The sequence below is a fragment of the Salminus brasiliensis genome, chromosome 18 (assembly GCF_030463535.1).
Source record: "Salminus brasiliensis chromosome 18, fSalBra1.hap2, whole genome shotgun sequence".
In the NCBI taxonomy this organism is placed as follows: domain Eukaryota; kingdom Metazoa; phylum Chordata; class Actinopteri; order Characiformes; family Bryconidae; genus Salminus; species Salminus brasiliensis.
The window spans coordinates 14,767,214-14,789,152 of NC_132895.1; the positions used below are offsets into that span (position 1 = coordinate 14,767,214).

At 40.3% G+C, this 21,939-nt stretch overlaps 2 protein-coding genes across 3 annotated transcripts; one reads left to right on the forward strand and one right to left on the reverse strand.

The window, feature by feature from the left end:
* Nucleotides 1-15: 15 nt before the first annotated feature.
* polq (polymerase (DNA directed), theta) lies at nucleotides 16-14,710 on the reverse strand. Its single transcript, XM_072662515.1, has 32 exons — nucleotides 14,658-14,710; nucleotides 14,424-14,535; nucleotides 13,604-14,243; nucleotides 13,207-13,389; nucleotides 12,300-12,430; nucleotides 11,415-11,571; nucleotides 11,220-11,328; nucleotides 10,763-10,976; nucleotides 10,521-10,662; nucleotides 9,565-9,711; nucleotides 9,118-9,330; nucleotides 8,723-8,865; nucleotides 8,458-8,638; nucleotides 8,230-8,372; nucleotides 7,910-8,103; nucleotides 7,339-7,463; nucleotides 6,942-7,185; nucleotides 4,169-6,837; nucleotides 3,916-4,056; nucleotides 3,179-3,378; nucleotides 2,768-3,008; nucleotides 2,484-2,677; nucleotides 2,239-2,373; nucleotides 1,946-2,120; nucleotides 1,743-1,869; nucleotides 1,541-1,659; nucleotides 1,270-1,454; nucleotides 1,048-1,159; nucleotides 835-959; nucleotides 617-758; nucleotides 421-530; nucleotides 16-342 (listed from the first exon to the last, which is right to left on the reverse strand). The coding sequence occupies exons 1-32, from the start codon at nucleotides 14,708-14,710 to the stop codon at nucleotides 229-231; spliced, it is 7,920 nt and encodes a 2,639-aa protein (XP_072518616.1). The 3' UTR covers nucleotides 16-228.
* Nucleotides 14,711-16,212: 1,502 nt separating this feature from the next.
* ddias (DNA damage-induced apoptosis suppressor) lies at nucleotides 16,213-20,017 on the forward strand. Of its 2 annotated transcripts, none has more exons than XM_072662147.1 (4): nucleotides 16,213-16,596; nucleotides 17,529-17,690; nucleotides 17,781-17,886; nucleotides 17,981-20,017. In XM_072662147.1, exons 1-4 carry the CDS (start codon nucleotides 16,481-16,483, stop codon nucleotides 19,739-19,741), a joined length of 2,145 nt encoding a protein of 714 aa, XP_072518248.1. In that variant the 5' UTR covers nucleotides 16,213-16,480; the 3' UTR covers nucleotides 19,742-20,017. The 2 variants fall into 2 exon arrangements, with proteins under 2 accessions (XP_072518248.1, XP_072518249.1); XM_072662148.1 differs by having other exon boundaries at nucleotides 17,532-17,690.
* The last annotated feature ends 1,922 nt before the right edge of the window (nucleotides 20,018-21,939 follow it).

The following is a 21,939-nucleotide window of genomic DNA, read 5'->3' on the forward strand; positions in this document are numbered from 1 at the left end:
GACAACTGGCACAAACAGAATTAACATTGTTTATTATTACTACAAATTCATACAAAAGGTACCTGATATCCATAAATAAACTTTTTTTTTAAAAACCATTTCATTTTGGCTGATTAAAATAGTAGTAAAGGAAAGTGCATATCATTAGTGTACTCGCACCATGTTTACAGTTATATATATATATATTTTAAAAAACACCATAGAATGAGGTAGAAAAATCAGTTTCAGTCAGATATCCAAGTCTTGGAGGTTTCCCCAGCTTGGACCCACTTTAACTTTCGCTCTGAGCTTCACATATAGTTTCATGGCAGATTCCATCTCCCACTTCACAATTTGGGCTACCTGTCAAATGGAGAGATTTTAGCACGCTGATCCGGCTCCCATGTGAAACGTAACATCCAGAAGAAATGTCTACTTTACCTGAATGATGTCCTCCTCTGCAACCTCATAGATGAGTTCATCATGTAGTTGAAGTATAAAGAAAGCCCCTCGAAAAGGCTTAGATGGAGGCCTATATCGTCCGTTTTCTGCTAAGAAAGCCCAACAAAACACAGTTCATGATCTGGCAAAACTGAAACGAGCGCCTAAGGCTGGATTAGCATGGAGGTCGGCTTACCTGTCCCGCTAGGGTTATGCTGATGGGAATGTGCAACTCCAGGAAAAGCTGCCTCCAGTTGGCGCTGGATATTGACAGTGGCCAATTTTACAATGTCTGCAGCAGAGCCCTGGACTGTTGTATTGACTGCTTGTCGCTCTGCCTGGAGAGTGGAAGAGCACTAATTAGGATAAGGTGTTTCCAATATTTCCATATTAAAATATACAAGGGAACCTTACATGAGACTTTATGTACACATTTGAGTCTTTGATCCCAGGTAGATACCGCTTCCTGCCCAGTAACGTCTTGACGAAGCCATTTTTGCTGCAGTTTTTGACAGTTTCACGAAGAAATGCCTGTATACCTTTGTGTAAAAATTGGTAATCTAATCATACATCTTTTAATTATGTAAAATAGTTCCCAAGTCTGGATCCAGTTTGATAGTTCTTTACCTGTGTATCTGGCTTTAAATGTTTCAATATAACAGGCAGCATCGTTTTCATCAATACCCATTTGCTCCCCCAGTGACTTTGCACCCATGCCATAAATTATTCCATAACAGATCTGTGGAAATAAGGTCAACAGACTTATGTAATGTTTATCATCATCATTATTATTATTATCATCATCATCAGTACAATCCTCAGGAACACTACCACACAATCGGGTCTTACCTGTTTTGCCTGTTGTCTCGTGCAGTCATCAACTGTTGCTGGATCCACCATTTTCCACTCTGCAGCTATACTTTTGAAAACATCTTCGCCGCTGTTGAGCACCTGAAGAAGCCGTTTATCGCAGGACAAATGAGCCAATATGCGGAGCTCAAGCTGGGAGTAGTCAGCAGCTAGAATTAGTCCTCCTAGGAAAATAAGGAGGGTACCGATCAGATCAAAGTTATGACAGTTTGTACAGTATGTACTCAATCTAATAAAGGGGAACTCTTACCTGTGAAAGGAACAAAAGCATGCCTCATGCTGACTGAAAAAGGCATCCCCTTTCCTGGGGATTTGTCTGACTCTTTGACCAGCGCTATTAACTGATGGTTGGTCCGAGATGTTTTAGTCCTTTAAAATAAATAATATACTTTTGTGTAGAGGAATAAAATTCAAGTATGCACTAAAATATGTGGTCATGCACGCAAGCTTACCGTGTCTTGCTGGAGACACCAGCTATGTTATTTTGTGAAGGTTGGCTTTCTCCAATAAGAGTTGGCATTTGGATTTCAAAGTCTTTCGGCACATTCTGAATATTGGGTTCAGTGAAGCTTACCCGTCCTAAATGAGGAATAAATAGGTTAACATATTGGAAGACACTAGAAACATCATATTATCTGATGTTGATGTTCTGCACCTGTTGCTGTGTGAGACTGAGAGACTGGATGTATCCTATCCATCTTCAGTTTAGTATGCCAGCTCTTCTCTCTTTGCAGGGGAAATACCACCTTTGTCATGGCATTCGTTATCCTCCTCCATTCTAGTATAATTCCCGGTAACTGATGGAATGGCTTAAGCTTTTCCAGAACATCCTGGAGAATGTAAATTGCATTAAAGTAAACTACTGGAAATGACATTAATATGATAAAGCTCTTCAGTTTACCATTATATTTAAGTGTGAGGAGAAGTGCAGGGCCACAGAATATTTACCTTGGTCGTAGTAAACTGCTTGGAAAGTTTTATGCGGGCACATGCTCCTGCCCTCCTGGTGTATCCCAAAGTCTTTTTATTCTTCAGAGTATTTAAATCACCATTGGGAGGTAACTTCAGTTCAAGAAACAGCACCTTGAAAATGTCGAGACAACAGAACATGGCTGTCACAACCCTGTACAAACTAAAAGTAAAAAATAATAATGGTTTTACAATTTCTAGAGTTTTTCCAGAATAAGACAGACCTCAGCAACATCATCAGGACTGGTCAGTGAAAAGCTGTGACCAGCTAGCTGGTAAGCCTGGGATTCCAGGTCACTGAGCTTGGCCTGCATCACATGTTTCTGAGCTTCACATTCAGCAATACTAAATCCAATCCCATTCAGCTCCAATAGAGCTAAGCAGTACTGGTTGGGCATCTCCACTCTCTGGAATACGTCTGACAAACAACAAACGACAACATTACGCAAGAGGAAAAACGGTAAACCAGCAACTACATCAGCAATTTGATAAAGAAAAAAAAATGCACCTAAGAAACCATCTTCTTCTAGGAGAACACAGAGTTGTGTCATGACCCTGTAGACGAGAACCGACTCAATGGCTGCTCTGTAGCGGCCAGACTGACTACTATCTCCATACATCCCCAGACTTGCCACACCTTGCCCAGAGCTAATTCCATCTAACAAGGGGAGGTCCTGAGAAGCAAAGTTTGTCACCATGTTGTGAAGGGTGCGCTCCTTGGAGCTTGGATCCAGAAGCCAACAAGCAACCTAGAATTCAAAGTAAACTCCACATTTAGGAGTACATGTACAAAAGCATCTGCTGTCCGGCTATTAACAGTCTTCGAAGATCTTAAAATGTTAAAGGTCTACAACAATAATTGAAATCTAAAATCACTGACTGCCTCATTGAAAGGGACGGCAATGGCTGATTCTCTTACCTTAGGATCCTCAAATGTGCATCTTATTGAAAGTCCACATGCCAGAAGTAGTGTCTTGTATAACTGAATGAAGTCATAAGCAACCATCACTCCATCAGTACCTGAAGATGACCTTGTCAAACATGCTTGAATATTCTTCAGTCTCTCTTTCACTGGCAGATTTTCATCGAGTGGTGGTGGTGCTAAGCTTGCACTTATAGCTGCATCAGAAAAACAGAAAAAAAGTTTTAGAGGTTTGAATAAGTATGATGTAATACCATAGTAAATCAATGTTTACTGTAGAGATGGCTTGACACTAGGTTGACTTTTACACTAATAAAAAGCAAATATAGTTTCTTTAAAAATTAGGCTAAACTTTTTCCCTTTTTCTCCCAATTTAGTACTGCCAATCCTACAAACCTGTCCAGAACTCCCCCTAGCACTAGCAGTGCCCCGACCCTAGGCTGGTTAGGACCTAACACGTCTCCTCCGATACATGTAAAGCCAGCCACCACTTCTTTTCAAACTGGTCAGGCAGCCCACACGAAAGCACTTGGTGGTAGTGCATTAAACCAATGAGCCACTCAGAACCCCCAAAATACGCCATTTCAATAGACGCACTTCACAGATAAGCACCTAAAAGAATGCTGACATGTCCAACTACTCAAACGTTTCAGGCAAGGTGTGTTACAGGGTTGGATTGGATACACATCAATACCTATATGCCATCCCTAGTTTAAAGTGAAAGGTTTTTGTACCAGTGTCTGTCAGCTCCTCTTGTAGTGATAAGAAATATGCGTCCTTTCCTCCCCAGCATACAGATATGCCAATGACGACCAGATTCTCGTGCCCTTTCAGGACAAATCCATCTTTTCTTTTGTTCCTCATTGGCGTAGTTGCTTTGATCATAAAACAGAATAGATCAGTAAATCAAAGAAGTCTATGTGATGTACCTTTTATATTGATCAACCATTTGAATGCTTTAGAATTTCATCAAAATACAGGCCTGACCTTTTCTGAACTTGCTTCCTATAGCAGACTCTGCTTGTACTGGACCATCTTTCTTCTCACAGGCAACAGAAAGAGAAAATCTCTTCTTCGTTGTCCACTCTTTTACAAATGTCTCGAAAAGCCTTTTATCACTTGCAACATCAATAATAGAGAAAGATTCTGGACTGCTTGGAGTAGACTCAGAAGGAGAGGCATCCTGTGAGAGTTGCAGTGAAAAGCCCTCATCCAAAGATGTGTCCAACTGTGATGTGACTTTCAGCTCCAAATCAGCTCTTGGCCCAGAACTTGCATGGGAATTCTGTCTAACCTTTAGGTCACCTCTGGAATTTATAGGTGACTGTATGGCTGAAGTTGTCATTTTAACTCTAGGTGTGACCGGCTCAGAAACAGGTGTGGGTGGAACCAGTTCATGGCTTACTAAATTTGTTTTGCCTACATGGGGATTTTCTGGCTTTGGAAATTTTATTTGGTTTACATGATCAAGCTCAGAAGTTGTAGTTACTACAATATTAACTTGCTTGACTTCTCCTGACGCCACATTCTGAATTGTGCTTGGTTGTTCTGGAGGTTCATGGAGGGTTGAGAAATGATCAACCCATTTGTCGAAAATGTCCTGCATTCCAGGGCTAAAATTAAACGAAGAATCAACAGCAGTTTCTGAATGTGCTGCGTTGCTTTGCGACACCTGTAACTCAGACACTATATCATCTGTATAAGTGGGCTTTTCTGCTTCAACTGAGCTTACCTTTGGTCCAGCACAGACCTTCAGACTACTGTTATGTTTCTCCAGATAGTGCTCTCCAATGACTAGCGAGTCTCCCCACTCTGACAAGTTGAAGGAGGACTCCCCCCACTGTATTGCTTCTTGATCCTCCATATCATTTCTTCTGACCCCATTTAAGGCAGTTTCCACAGCCTTGCCCTCCTCTGCCTCTTCACCTATACCGGCTTCGTCCTCTTCCATGGCCTCCAAGATGGAGCTGTCATAAAGACTGTCAAATAAAAAGCTGCTGCTTCTATTGGGGCTATTGTCCTCATTAACATTTTCAGGTCTCCCTTTTGTAACATCAGTTACAAAGTCAGTCTTGTTCTTTTGGGCTTGAGATTCATCTAAATTTGATTTCATTTCTCCCTCAGGCATTTGATTGGTAAAATTAAGAATGTTCTCCATTTGGCTGTCTGTCAATGAAATGTTGTACTTTGGTTTGCCTTCAGTTGATGTTGCCTTCAGATGTTCATTCTGATCACTTCTGGAAAGAGATGATATGCCCTCGTCGTTTTTGCTGCTTTTATCTTCAGGTGTGCTGTGTGGGACTACGTGTTTATTTTCCAGATGGGGGTTGGAAATATTGATCTCATCTTCTGTGCCAATATGACTGCTTGCTGCCTTAACGTCATGAGTAACATCAGAATTGCCGTTGTTATGCACCAGCCTGTCCTCCTGCAGTAATATTCTCTCAGTCTGTGTATCAAGCTGAAAACTATCCCCAAATTCTTCCAGTTGACCTGTATACAAGTCAGGAGAATTACACTTTTCCTCTGAATTCTGAATGACCTCAGTAGTAACTTTAGATTTTACCTCGGAGTTCAGCAAAAAGTCCAGTGAAGTCTTCACACTTTGATGTGGTCTTGACATCTTGTTTGTGTTATTCGCTTTCCTGTAACAGTCGGTATCTTTGCAGTTCCCCTTTATAGAAAGAATCATCCTGTTGTGGTCGGCACTTTCATTGTCATGTTTTCTTTTAGATGTGGACTTTTTCCTGTCACTGGAGGGAAAATGACTGTGACTGGTTACCACCAGTGTTTCCCCAAGATGAAATGGAACAAATGGCACAGAGGACACCGCTTGCTCACAGTCTTGTCTCGCTGCGTTCACTTCACAGTGGTGATTATTCAAGGAACCTTTCTCAAAAACAGTTGAAGTTGTATTGCTAATAACTGCAACTGTTATAGGACATGCTTCTTCAACTACTGCGACTGGTGCTCTGGACGCCATCTTAATTTCATCACTTTCCATCCTCCTACGTTTGCATACTGGACTCACAGACACACTTTGTAGATCTGAATCATGTCCTGAGGCCTTTTGAGAAGCCTTGTTTTGACTACTGTGGTAGGTTTGGTTTTTAGCATTGATGGATTTAAGCACTTTATGTAATACAGTAGAATGCTGTTCAGTGTTCAATGCTGACACACCTAAATGAGCAGCAGCGGTGTTCTTTGTTTGATCTGTTAGATCCACATCCATAGGGTCTTCCAGAGGTCTTGCACTGGAAACCTTGATCTTTGTAGAACACTGAGTGATGTTTCCAGACACAGGGTTATGAGCAGCTGGTATCTGATGTCCTTTTATCATGTCCCTCAATCTCTGTTCTTCATCAGAGTTAGTGTTGTTCTCTTCAGCTGAATGCACAGTTTGTAACTTGGAATCCTGGAATTCCTCATTTGATGATTCATCAGAAGGATTTGTTTGGGCCTTTGGTGAGAGCAAGTCAGGGTTCCACTCCACTCCAAGGAGAGCCAAGTCCTGCTGGAGGAGAAGCCTGGCCTCCAACACTATCTGCTTTGCAGCCTCACTTTCTGTCAGGGCTTTCTTTCCACTCACCCAGATACAGCGCATACTCCTGCGCTCCTGAGCATCCTCCTCACTCTCATCCGCTGCCTGCCTAGAACTGGTTTACATGGTATAAAATCAGGGCAGTTAATCAAACAAACAGCTGATGAGTATATACACCATACAAAACTACATACACAACTAAATTTGCTAAAACTATACCTTTTGAAAGGGGTTGCTTTCCGCAGGGCCTTCTCCACATCAGCAGTGTTTCCCCTTGCAACCTCTGCTACAGTGACAAATCCTGCACTGTAGAGTGCACGAGCTCTCTGGGCATTGAGCAAAGAAATACGCACCAGATCACACAGCTCCCGCTGTACTCCAAAACTCAGCCGACTCTGGAACTGGGACAATAACAGCTCTAGGTTGTGCCATCCAAGTCGATTACAGAAGACTGTAACCATACCTGCAGTTAAAAAAGCATTTGAAAAACTTACTTCAAAATATGATATGAAATGCTGCAGCAGCTCAAAGCTTCTTGTGAAAAGACTCTACTACTGTACTACTGTCATCTTTATGGAGAGAGAGCTTTCAGTTATGAGTAAAGAACCAAGAAAACCTGCATAGGTAGAGGCTGACTGCTGAAGTGACTGCAGCTGTCCTCGGCTACAGCCATACTTCTTTGCAACTGCTCCAAGAGGTTCCTCACTGACCAGCTCGAACAGCACAAGGGTTGTGAAAAAACTACAACAAAACACAGCATAAGCAGAGTGACATTGCTACGAGATCATCATTCATTTCCAGAACCTGTAAGAGAACAGAATTGTTCTACGTTTTCCACAGTAGACAATACTTTTAAACAGAAGTTGCATGATACTGCTTTTTTATTTCTGCTACCAAAACTGAAAACTTGCATATCAGCTTATATGGCTACTAATAATTCTTTCTTTTAAGCTACAACAAAAAAAAAAGCTTTAAAGTTAGTTTAAATTAACATCTCAACAGCTCTCAACTGACCCACATGAAGCAATATATAGCTAAACATACATACAGACATACCAAAAATTTGAAATTTGTTGCCAGAGTAAATGTAAGAGTTCTAAATATCTAAACAGGTCAGTTTTGTAACTTATGAAGATAAACGATAAACGAAATGAATTCTGGCTACAAGTTTAAAAATCAAACCCTACCGTTTATGAATGGCCATCTGTCTGCGCTGCTTTTCTGTTTTGGCTATTAATTTTCCGCTGACAGAGCGTGCCAGAAAGCTCTCCTGTATGCCCACCATCTCTGCAACTCGTTTCATAGCAGAAGGTAGCTGCTCCCACAGACAGAAGAACTGGTACCAGTCTATTGTTGTCCAGTCAACATATACTGGTGTTATCTTAAAAAAAAAAAATAAAAAATAAAAAAAATAAAAAAGTGCATTAGACATCAATCCAAAAGCTGTTCAGTTTATCCTAAGATATCAGATCCATTTAAAACGGTAAAGAGTAGCAAGACACTTTACCTGGTAAAGAATGTGGAGATCATTTTCTAGGACAAACCCTTTCATTGATCTCTGAAGGTCAGCAAAAATTCCCAGTGCTTCTGGGGGTGACAGAGACGACGACAGAGTGGCAGAACCCAGATGAGTTGGACAGTATCTTTCCGCTGCAAGATAACAGCACAAAGTTACAAAGAGTTAACACACTATATCCAAATTTACTGAAACCTTTGCTGTGACGGGTCTCCTCACTCTCGCCTTCCTTTTGGATATGAATGAACTCATTGTCCATGAGCCAATCCATGCAGGATTCAATGGCCCCGCGACTGCGAGCAGCTTCTGGCTGTTCTGAAGCCATACTGGCTGCCAGTAGAGTGCAAGATGCATACGTCCTCACTTCCTCTGGTGTGCTGGCAACTCCACCCACTATGATCTTGCATTGTTAGAAACAAGAGGGTTAGAATGTATACAGATTCACCTAGGATCATATATGTGAATACGTGAAGTGCTCAAATACCTCCAGAATAGCCCTAAGCATGCTGGTAGTGACTCCCTCCCCTTCTCGCTTCACTAAACAGCTGCTGATTGGCTTCAAGGAACCCTGGATGAGACTCACACCCTTCATGCGCTCAGCTTCCTTACAGACCAGAACACTCTCACCTGGGGTACGATGCAGAAGAAGCATTAGTCTAAACCACAGTTTAAAAGAATATTCCAGGTTACAGTTCATTAACAGCATACTGCAACATACAGTTCATCACCATGAACAACTATATGCAGGATTTACCTGTGAAATAACAGAAAATCTGTTGACCCTGGCTCTATAGGAAAGTGCTAAAGCAACTTTACTCCTTTATCTTATTCAGACATTAAACATGGAATTATTGTGGTTCCACCAAAAACACCACTCACCAACAGTGTCCACTCCTTTACGCCCTGCCCGTCCCACCATCTGTTTGTAGGTCAGTATGTCCAGCAGATGTCCATTGAACACCGGAGTTCTGATGATCACGCGACGAGCAGGCAGATTTACACCAGAGGACAAAGTGGAAGTGGCGGCCAGGACCCTGATAAAGCCCTGACGAAACGCACCTTCCAAGATATCGCGCTCATCAAACGTTAAACCTAAATCAAAAATGTACACAATGTGATGACTGCGTCAGATCACCTCATATACAGACAGATCGTAATGCAGAGAGCAACAGTCAATCATTTGATGAAACTGAAACACTTTATTTCCACAGTGACTAATGAAAGGCATTCACAAAATTACCTTAAAAAAAGTCAACAGAATGCATCTTAGAGGACATCGGTATATGATGATGATTATCATATTAAGCAAATTGGATTATTAGGTACCTGCATGGTGGAATGCTACTCCCCAGGGTACAGTGCGCTGCAGTACTTGGTCGAGGCCTGCAGGAGACCGTTTTAACTGGGCTACCACATCCTGAAGACCTTCTTGGTTCAGAGACACAGACTGAACTCCAGAATCTGCCCGCTTCTCTGCAAATAGATATGATTTGTTAAGCACTGTTATCATTACAACAACTGCTCAAATGAAATAAGTGCCTCCTGAAGTCCTACATTTTACTGCTTTTTTTTTATTTAAAGGTAAATGAAATAGAAACAGAAACTATTTATTTATTTATACTTGAACTACAATATTCTATTGGAATCAAGAAAGTTTTTTTCTTCTCATGTAAACGTGCCATTTTGTAGAGGCTGAGCTTCATGTGCAATAAACAAATAAATCAATGTTTTAGCAGAAGGTTGTACCTTTTCTTTATTGATTATGTTTTTGTTATTTATAGCAGTGTTGTAATTGCAACCTTAACTCTCCTGAATATGTGTGAGGTAAGTAACTCCTTTTTTAAGTTGTAAGAACTTGGGTTTGTAGAAGCTTAGCATGATATAACATATGTAGAGTAAATATTAAAAGGTTGGTTAAAGGGGTGGTTAACACACAGTGATGGTTGGATTACCTGGAGAGTCTGAAGAATAGCTGTTACTAAGTTAGAAAAGAAAGCGTTGAAATCAACACCTCATCATGACTAAGGGGAATGAGCGGAGTTGTTCCCCAAGGCCATGATGACCTTTTTCATTTATTTTAGTTATATATTAACCAACCTGATGATTTATTTTCTGAAAACGTTTTTGTCTGACTGTTCCGTGAATAAACCTGACAAAGTAATCTTGGACTCTGGCCTGACTTTTTCAGATTAACCCAGATCTTTTAAAAATACCATCTTGAGTTAGAAGTATTTCTATAGAAGTAACTGAAACAGATCAAATCTGATCAACAATGAACAAACCTTTGTGGTAAAGGTTGTAAAACTCCCTTGCAATGCTGTCTGCCAGTTTCTCACACCAGTTCTTAGAGGGACAGAAGAGCAGCGCAGAGTGGCCAGCCTGCACTGTCTCGAAGCAGAGGCTTACTATGTGATCATCATCACCCTGAAGACAGAAAACAAACGTCATGCTGTATACACTCATCTGCCAATAGCGGTTCATTTCAGAAAGTGATGGTTACCGTCCTGCACTTAACTTTACAGACCTTTACAGGGAGAGCAGGTGTGAATGGTCTAACAAGATTCATGGAGCCATCGTATATTTTAGTGCCAATCTTGACCCACTCCATCAGTGGCACAGGGCGGTAGTCCGTATGGTAGAGCTCAGCACTTAGCCAACGGGCAAGGAGGTCCAGATTTGGCAATGTGGCACTCATTCCCACAATCTGTACACCGTCAGCATAACCCTTATCGGTGCACCTACAAACAAAAAATGGATTATATTTTAGCATGGATGGCATGATCTGTTTACCATTCAACACTGTCTGATTTGCCACATCTCCAATGCTGCTTTAGAACTGCAAGGAAAATCTTTAATCCATTAAACCCCTTATTCTAGTACTAAGATGCTCCTCAAGGATTGAATTAATGCACAGATGTCTTTAAGAGGGCAGCTCTGGCAGAGCGGTGTTGTGTATATCTCCTTTAAAAATCTGGACGTACCTATCTGTTGTTTTGGTTGCAATATATTGGATTTTGGTTAGCAAGAGCTCCAACAAATACCCACGACCAGAGTCCCCCAGCATGTGTAGCTCATCTACAACCACAATGCCTAGGCACAGGAGAAGTAAAGAGGTCAAGAATGAACATCACACCACATCTCAGTAAGCAAAGATCAGTTGCTGCAACAGTAAATACCCAGCAAATCCATTTTGTCTTCTTCAATGAGCCTGTTGAGGAGTCCATTTGCTTTTTCAATTGTACATACAGCAACATCTAATGCAGAGAACCCCCCAGCTGCTGAAGTGCTGCCCATATACCCTTCAACTCGGATACCTGCCTCCTGAAAGACATTCTTTATAAAAAAAATAATAAAAAAAGAAAAGAAAAAAAAAAGCAAATATTACAAAGATCTCATGCAAATTCAGCATATTTTGAAGGGTCTGTATACAATTTCAATCCAATACACTTTGTAAAATTAAAAAAACGCTTCCTCATGGTTTTTTTCAGCAGCCTTTGTGCCAGGCCCTTCTAATCTTTTGCCTTTTTTGCATGTGTCTCAGCTTCACCACATTCCTGTAAGGTAATGGTTTGCTAGCTATCCAGTCTGTTAACATACTGGAAAAAAGGCTCTGTAAACAGCAAACAAACAAAGTGGCTTGGGTTGAGCCAACAACACTACTCCAGCCAATTTGCAACAGGGAGCATTCATATTTGTGCACAGGATGGGGGTCTTGAAGGAGCACTAAAGGAAGGGGTGACACTGTTTTGATGTTGAGTTCACATATCAACAGTCGTAACAAAGAATCATATACAGCACCTTTAAGTGAGCCCCGTATCTCAGAAAAAGAAACTACAAGATATGTGGGAAATATATTTAATAATGTCATTATGGTATTTTCCAATGGTATAAAGCTATAAAGAACAAAAACACAGTTGTTATAGATGATAACCTGCTAAAAACACCACAGTGGTCACAAACTTGCATAACTGTCTAGAAAGATACGCTGTGGTGTTTTTAACATGTGTGTGATGGCAAAGACTCAAACAGGTAAAAAAAAAAAAAAAAGAAAACACACCAACCTGTAGATAAAACATTTTCTCTCTCGCCACAGAAACAAAAGGAAGAATGAATATGGCCTTGCGTCTAGTCTCCAAGACTCTCTTCAAAATGAGTAACTCTGATACCAGAGTTTTCCCAGCACTGGTTGGAGCTGAAAGTGGTGGAGAAAAATACAGGTCTCTTTTTTCCTGCATTACTGTTATAATTTAAGTAAATGTCAACCATACACTTATGTCTGTATATAAAAAGCATAAATAAATAAAATACAGTGTATTACAACTAGGAATGCACAGATACGGAAATACTAAGATGATGCCAATAGGTGACTTTGCAGACTATGAATGGCAAAGTCACGCAAAAGCAATGTGAAAGACAAGTGAAGAGCCTGCCAAGACATGAAAGCTGTGATCGGCAGTCGAGGTTCTTTTATCATACCGATTTTTGAATGCTCTCAATGTTCAAATATTAGTATTGTGTTGTTTAAATTGAATAACTTTTAATTTATTTGCATTATTTGAGCATTTTTTGAGCAGTTGTCATTTCTGCAAATCAATTCTTTGGAATTTTGGGGAAATGTTGTCCATGGTTTATGAAATACAACGCAAATGTGAATTTCCCTAAACACACTGCCTATAAAAATAATATTAAATTATATATATTATATTATGATATAAAGCCAGAGAGTGTCTTATTTGTTTCCACATATATATATAAATTCAGTCAATTTATACACATTAATAAATGTGGACATTAGGAATAAATCTACCTAGACTGGCAATGTGCGGGAATATATATAGAATATAACATATTACTGTAGACATAAATGCCGTAAAATAAATAAAATGCATATATATTGACACAGTATATCTGCCCAGCATCAGTTTTTTCTTCCAAAAAAAAAAAAAAAAATCAAATATAGTCAGTTACCTGAATACACCACATTCCTGCCCTCCAACACTTTACCCAGGGTGAGGCACTCTGCCTGCCATTCAAACATCTGCTTAACACCCAGACTCTGGTACTTCTCAAGCACAGGCTTGGGGAGACCCCAGCTGGACAGTAACAGCTTGTCTGACTGATCAGTAGGAACCGCCATATGAATGCTGTGTGCTGGGGTCATTTAAAATAAATAAAATATTTAAAAAAAAATCACAGCCACAAACATACATAGACAAACATAGACTTACTGTACTTTAATTTTAATTCAAGTAGAAATTTGAATAGAGGTGATCAGAGATTCCCACACTACTGTATAGTGATAAAGCCTTAATATACGTGGCCACAGTGAAGCTGAAACCTAGTTGTGTGTCGTGCATAAGCTTACCTGCATGTGCCTGTGAGCCACCCAGCAAGCTCAGCTCCATGCCAGGTGGAGGAGTGAGCACAGAGATAGACAAGTTTCCATGAGTTCCTTTCTGCAAACCAGACCTTTCTTTGGCAGCAGCCATATGTGCTGGATTAAAGAGGATGAAGTCCTTTGTTGTATTCTTAGGGCCATCAGGGCTGATTACTGGTCGCTCTCCTCTGAACTTTAAGCTTTTCCTCATGTAAGTAGCTACTTTCTGAGGTGAAGAGCTTTCTGAACCCTGCTCATATCTGGCCTCGTGGTCATGCAAAGGCTTTTTTGTTTCACTGAACAGCAGCCTTTGTGCCAGGCCCTTCCAATCTTTTGCCCTTTTCTCATGTGTCTTAGCTCTTCCACATTCCTGTAAGGGTGACGCCGGCCCTGGGCCTGAAGGTCTGATATTTTCTGTGTTCTGCATCTGTGGTTGTCTGTGAGCATGTTCACTGTTTTCAGACAGGTGAGCTCCTTTCTCTGGTAACGTCCGTTTTACAGGTGCAGGATCTTGATGAATGTGTGCTCCTTTCGTCAATCTAGACTCAGGCACACACAGTGCTTGTACATTCTCCTCATCCTTTGCCAAAGTTAAGGCAACAGGCATCCGCTGCTTCTTCTCATTTTGCTACAAGCAGAAATGGATTCATCAGATCAGGACAGTGTAAAAGAAACAATGACAACATGACATCACACAGCGTAAGGACTGGATGAATAATATTTTTGTGATACGGTGAAATGTTCTGTTTCTACTGGCTCGATCCAGAAATCCATTATTGATATGCCACCTCCAACATTTAGGCATTACCTTACTAAAAACTCCTTCACAGCTTCCTTTTTTTTGTACTTCATCTTCAGAGGGCTGTGTCTGATGAAGGCGACTTGACTGCCTTGTTGCAGGTTTCTCAGCCGCAGACAATCTACCAGAAACAGGATATACATACAGTACATACAGTACATACAGAAAGGAAATGACTGCCTTACAGAAGCTACAAAGACTGTAATACACTGTATGGCCAAAGGTTTGTAGACACCTGCTTACCCAGTGCTTCTTCTAATTTTTATTGCATTCAGTCGCAGGTACTGATGACACATGACACAAACATCACTCCAGCTAATCCCAAAGGTATCAGATCATGATGCTCCATCACTCCAAGCATGTAGTTTCATTGCTCCACAACACAAAGCAGGGGGCTTTATACCCCTCTGATGCTTGGCACTGAGCATGGGAACCTCAGGCTTATGTGCAGCTGCTTCAGAGCATCTCATTCTTTTGGTATTACTTTTCTATGGATATTAGCTATATGAACTGTGGATGGGCAGCTGAACATCTGTGTTAGGAATAGACACACCTAAAAGAAGCTGAGTCACTACAGAAGATATAGATAGCTAGCTACTTTGAACATAATGGCAACTGCTCTGATCTCTAACTAATCTCTAACAGTGAACAGTTCCTATAGCATTAAACCCAGGTGAGATGATTAAAAACTCGCTTTCTTACCCATTCTTTTTTATTATTGGATGTTGGCCCAAATAAAATGTCTTCGGAGCTGAACTGGTCATCACACCAACTGCTCTGCTTCTTCAGCTGCTGAAACAGGACTCGGCTCCGAAGCTCCACATTTTTACAAAAACACAGTTTTACAGTAAATCACAGGCCGCAATCAGCTCACTTTACTCAAGTTCCCCAGGTTTTAGCATCATACTGAAAGCCTGATTGCAGTCGTCGCTGGTCCAGAGGCTGTTGGTGCACATGCAGAAAACCACAGGTTTGTAAACTGCACGGAAAACACAAACAAACCTCCCGCCGGTGTCCCTCACTGATTGTCCGGGTAGTTACACTCGTTGTGTTGGAAGGGTTCCGGGTCGAGTTATATTTACATTTACAGCATTTAGCAGACGCTCTTATCCAGAGCTACTTACAAAAGTGCTTTGCTATTTACTTAAGAATAATCTCAGAATTACCTCAAAGTTCAGCACCCATTCCAGATTGTCCGGAAGCATAAAACCTCACGAAACTGCAGCTAGATAGCTAGCGCTAGCTACCTCCTCCAACCCTCCATAAAAGCAGCTAATATCACATCAAATAAACCAAAGAGTAAAAGTAGCTAACTGTAAGCCCTATGATTAGTTTTAAATTGTGTTTTAACTGTTAAAAAGGATGTAGCATATATAGCTACGCAATTTATTCAGTATACAAGATGTGATAGTTGCCACAATATGTTTTAATTATGCACGTGCCGTGAAAATATTTCACCGTATACTATAATATATTTTATTATTTTAATTAGAGGGTGTCTGTTCTGTTTTTTTTTTTTTTGTTTGTTTGTTTGTTTGTTTGTTTTCTATCGTTATGGTAAAATAGTAATAATAGTAATAATAAACAGTTGAAGTGTAATAATATTTTTAATATGATTATTATTCATTTTTATTTAAGGTTATATGATTAGTTTAGTCCACTCGTTAAATGAGATTTATTTTCTGCTTCACGTGTCTTCTTTCCCTGTTTATCCAGCAGGTGGCGAGATCAGCTCTTACAGCCGTAGATCTCTACAAACAACGTGGAGGAAGAAAACACCTGAAACAGGCGCGGCGAGTCAGGGAGTCAGGGAGTCAGTCAGGGAGTCAGGGAGTCAGTCAGGGAGTCAGTCAGGGAGTCAGGGTTTTGTTCCCCTCTCGTTTTTGACTTTTTTTACTTGTACGTTGGTCCAACGACATTTACATGAACCAAGTTTCAGTTGTTTCGCTAAATCCGTCCTAAAGACGTCGAAACGTGAAACCGAGAGTTTCGTTAGTGGAGCTGTTGGTGGGCTCTGAGGGTTAAAGGTGATCAGCTGTTCATGTCTGGGATTTTCATCAGCATTTATGAACCACAGGAAAGTTCTGGTTAACTGCACCGTTATCGCGCTTCAGGACACTCGCCTTCTGTATCCATGCTGTAACTTCTGTCTGTCCAGATCAGCAGAGGAGGCTGGTTTGAGGTACGTGTTCACTGATATCTATGAAGATTTGTGGATTTCTGGTGTTTGTTTACATCTCCAGAGACTGACTTTAAAGGGATTGTTCATCCAAAAATCTTATTTGCCAAATCTTCCCTTTACCCCAAATGTAATTAAGTCAAAATAATAGAAATCTGAGACACTAAAGAGGACTTGGGTAACATATTGTAGGGTGACCATATCTTCCTTTTACCCCCCCATACATGTCCTTCTTTTAGGATCTTACAAAATCTAGAAAAATGAGATGTCTAAATGTATACAGAGAGAGAGAGAATGAGTGAATGAATGAATTTAATATGTAATCACATTTCCTCATCCATTCCCAGTAAGACACCATTGGCCATTTGTCCTGGAATCCTAGATACTGTATACTAGTTTACTAGTTAAAGAGCAGGTGGATTATTAAACCTCAGGCCAATGGGTTGGGCAGTATATATATTTATTATTACTGTGATAAATGTTGTTATGCTAATCCCCAAAGTGCTTTTAACAAGTACACAGTGGAGTGAAGTAATGCCCCATCCTGGAGAAATACCATTTTGCTCCACTGTGTGCTTACATACATTTTGAACTACAAATAAGGTCTCGACTTTGACTTCAGGGATATTGTCAGTACTTAAAGTGTACTAATCAACTGCAGGTTTCATTACCAGTAGCTCAGTCTTTAATTGGATGTAGTGCAGCAAGTTTTGAGTAACATTCCCTGGCACAGCTTGTGTATTTGGGCTGCAGACCTTAAAATTAAACTCTAGTCTAAGTCACACCAACATGTTATGCATTTAAAAAAAATGTTTGGGTCTTCAGTACATCATCGACCATTAAATTCATGTGTAAATTGATTCAGCCTGGAAGAAATGCGCGGATAAGATGGACTCTTAACTGTATGTATGTTTTTTTTGTTGTTTTTTTTACAGAAGCAGATGCATCAAATGTGGCTTCACATGTGAGAGACAAAATGTGGACTACAGATACAGGCTGTCACTTAAGGTGTCTAGAGGCAGAAATATATTTGGTGTGACCGTTTTTGGAGGTTGCCTGAATTCCTTCTTTGGTGTTACTGCGAGTGATTTGCAGAGGTATGGTTTTCGGTCATTGCTTCCAAATGAATATTGCGGCGCATTTCTTTATTGGACTAAGATTTGATATTGAATTGGTTTATTTTACAGGTTTGTTGATTCTGGAAAACCAGAAGGTCAACATAGTTCACACCAACTGCTAATCAAAGCAGTAGAAGATTGCTTTATTGGAAGAAATTTGGTTTTTGGTTTTAAGGTATGTTTGTGTCTGTTCATTTTTTTTTTTAAGTATTTTATGATGCATCAAAGGAAAGCACGTCAGTTACCCTTCTTGTGTTTTTGTCTTTCAGCTTTCTGGTCTGGAAGCAGAGTCCTGCTTGCTTAATGAACACACTCTTTCACTGGGTTCTGGTGCTGAGTCCGCACAGCTTGTGGCCTGTCAAATACTCTCTCCAAATGGAGCTTTTCTGGGCATGACTGTTTTTGCCTACTTGCAAAGCATCTGGCAGGCAAATCATTCTGCATCTCAAGAAACGGTGTGTCAATCACTGCAGAAAGATTCACTGCTGAACAGCTCTGAGTACACTCTGCCCTTATGTGTGAGGTCAAATTTAGAAACCAGCGGTGTAGGACTTACACAGCTATGGGATCCAGCGTCAGACATGGTCTTATGCTTCTCTCCAGAAGAAACAAGTGGACACTCTTTGCATCGGGTCACATCGGATGATGGTGCATGGATTCTGTCTCGGCATGTGACCTCCCCAGGGCCCAGATCAGAACCACAATGGCCTGTAAAGGAGCTGTCCTTTATGTCCGAAAGCCAAACAGATCAGGTATTAAGTTCTCCTGGTGTGCCTTATGCTGAAGACACAGAAACTTCTGAACGCATTGAGTCAAGAGGTGAAACAGATACTGGGTGTTCTATCTCCATTGATAAATTACATTCACCAGTAGCCTTGATCTCAAACCCACTGAACACTGTGTCCTGTGGTTATCAGCCTGCACGATCAGTCTCTGTCAATCACTGTTCTTTGCGGGAGTTACCTCATACAGAACACAACACATCTGGTTTTGAAGAGTCACTGTTGAGCAAATCTGGTCCAGGTATGAGTTTTGCTTTAGAGGATGCTCCTCTATCAGAATCTTTAGGAAGTTTTGTCAGCATAGAGCCTCACATTTCAGTGGCAGTTGACCGAGATGTCATCAAACCTACAAATAAGTGCAAGACACGTGAAAGAAACCAAACCACACCCAGAAAACCAAATTGTCCTCTCACGCCCTTGCACAATGTCACCAATGTAATCAGAGAAAAGGACAATGAAAGGTCATGGAAAAGAATGTATCGGAAGAGAAAAATCCTCCCTTCATCCAAGCCTTGTCTCCCTGTCACACCAAAAGTATCACGCATCCCTGAGGACTCTGGTTTAGACTCCTGTGACATAAAGGACATGGTCTCAAATAGCCTGACAAAGAACCCTGTCAGCATGGCTTTTAGGTTACAACGTGACCAGAGAGGCAACTCCTCTAAAGATACAATAATGCAAGCAGGTCATGCAGTGTGTCCTGAAATGCAAAGTCAAGGTATGAAAGAGCAAGAAAGCCCATCTGGTGGTCATCGGGAGGAGTACAATTGCTCAGCAGACCTCTTTTGCCAAAGCAGTGTGGACATAAATAGTCCCAATGCTGCTGACAGGGCAGCCTCGGATCCAAAGAAAATAAAGAACGTCTGTCTCTCTGATGACATTTCTAAGCACAAGATTTCCACCTCCTTCTATTTTGCACCTTCTCTTCAGTCGACCCCCGTTGCTCATCCATATGATCGATGGATATACAGACAGGGGCATACACCCAACAGAAAATGCTTGGACTTACCATGTTTAGAGGAGCAAGTGACTCACACTCATGTCAGAGTTTTGGGGAATCACAGCAGCACTATACAAGAATCTAAAACAGGAAAACCAGGCCTGAATCAAATCCAAAGTTCAGAATTTGGGAATTCTGATTCAGGGTGTGCCTCTGAGGTTCACAGGGGTGTAGAACAGGAGTCTGAAGACGTTTCACCCACTGACACTAATGAATGGTCCAGAGATCTTTTTAGTAATTCATTCTAGGAAAGTTCTTCTGTGAAGTTTACACATCCTGTAACCTGGTGTACAGGTTCTGAATAGCATGTAATAATTAAGTTTGTAAATTAGCAACTGTGAATAAAATAAATTGCTAATGATGAAAGATTCCTTCAAAAAGAAAGAAAATGTAGTATTGGTTGTTTGCACGCTTTGATGATCAAAACCAGCTTTGTTCCTCAAACTAGCTGACGAGATATCAACTACTTTCTTTCAAACTGTTTACTGTATTTGTTTTACTGTATAAATATATATTAAACTCACTGAAGAAAATAAATTGTAAATAAAAATCTTTATTGAGAAATATTTCTCAAGAACCTCCATAGCAGTTATTGGGAAGTCATTTTTTTCACAAATGATGTCATATTTAACATATTTAATCTTGAAAAACTGATCATTGACACCTATACACAGTAAGACTTACAATTCCTACTTACACTACATGGGGAAAATAAATAACACCCTTTTAAAATGTTATGGTTTTATGTATCAGGACAAAATAATTCTGCTCCGTAGAAGGTCTTAAAATTAGGGAAAACTCGCATGTGAATACAACAGATTCCATCAGGTCATTATTCAACAAAAATGAAGCCAAAATGGAAAACCCTATTAATTGCTAGCTTGTAGAATCACCGTTACACCTTTAGCAGCAAGAACCTGAAGTAATGGTTTTATGTATGACTCTGTCTCATCATTCTGGAAGAATTGTGGCCCACTCGTCTTTACAGTTTTACTTCAGTTCATTGAGGTTGTGGACATTCATTGGTTCATAGCTCTCTTAAGGTCATTGAAGAACAGCATCTCAATTTGCAGCCATTCTGTTGTAGATTTGCTGTTGTGCCTGGGATCATTGTCCTGTTGCATCACCCAATTTCAGCCAAGCTTTAGCTTTTTAGAGAGATGGCCTCATGTTTGACTCTAGAATACTTTGGTATACAGAGTAGTTTATGGTCGACTCAATGACTGCAAAGTTAGGATGCAACTTAAGCCATGTCATTTTCTTTCTTGCAAGCTTTCCAAACAAGCCATATTTGATCAGTCTATCATGAACATGAACATTTAACATGCTAACTGAGGCCTGTAGATTTTGAGATGTAGGTCTTGGTTTGTTTGTTTTGTGCAATATCTCTAAGAATTGCATGGTTTAATTTTGGGGTGAATTTGCTGAGACCCACTCCAGGGAAGATTGGCAGCTGTCTCAAATGTTTTCCACTTGTAAATAATCTGTCAGGGTTATAGTACAGACTTTAAATAGTTTAAAATGGCTTTGCAATGGACAGCAACAATTGCCTCTCTACAATCAATGCTGCATTTTGTCCTCCTTGGAATTGTGTTAAAACACACCTAGATGATCAAGACCAGCAAACTCTTAAAACCTCTGCATTTGCAGAGGTGATTACACTTACTGCTACTCAGTTAATCAAGGGCATTTGATTATCAGCACATGGCTGCTACTTACCCTCTTAATCCCTATGAATCAGTAAGGGTGTAGTTAATGTAGAAACACTGTCTCTGTATTTTGGCCTAGTTTTTGTTAAATAAATAATGACAGTGTACTTTGTCATGTGGTGTTGTTCATCTGAGGTTTACGCTCACTAGCAAAAAGCAATGTTTAAAGGAACAAGTGACTCACACTAATGTGAGAGGTTTGGGGCTGTATGTGTTAATGTGAGGCTGCATGTACCCAATTAGGATTAGATTAGTTTTTTTTTTATGTTCTGATATATAAAATCAACGACTTCAAAGAGGATGTACTTTGTTTTTCACATGACTGTTTATGCTTTACTAAAGAACCAATGGAAAACCCCTGTTTTAACCAAGTTACACATACTTAATAGTCATTTATGTCCATTTTGGTCATTGCCACTAATTCAAGTTCATGATAACGGTCAACAAAAATGAAGCCAAAATGGAAAACCCTATTCATTGCTAGCTTGTAGAATCACTGTTACACCTTTAGCAGCAAGAACCTGAAGTAATGGTTTTATGTATGACTCTGTCTCATCATTCTGGAGGAATTGTGGCCCACTCGTCTTTACAGTTTTACTTCAGTTCATTGAGGTTGTGGACATTCATTGGTTCATAGCTCTCTTAAGGTCATTGAAGAACAGCATCTCAATTTGCAGCCATTCTGTTGTAGATTTGCTGTTGTGCCTGGGATCATTGTCCTGTTGCATCACCCAATT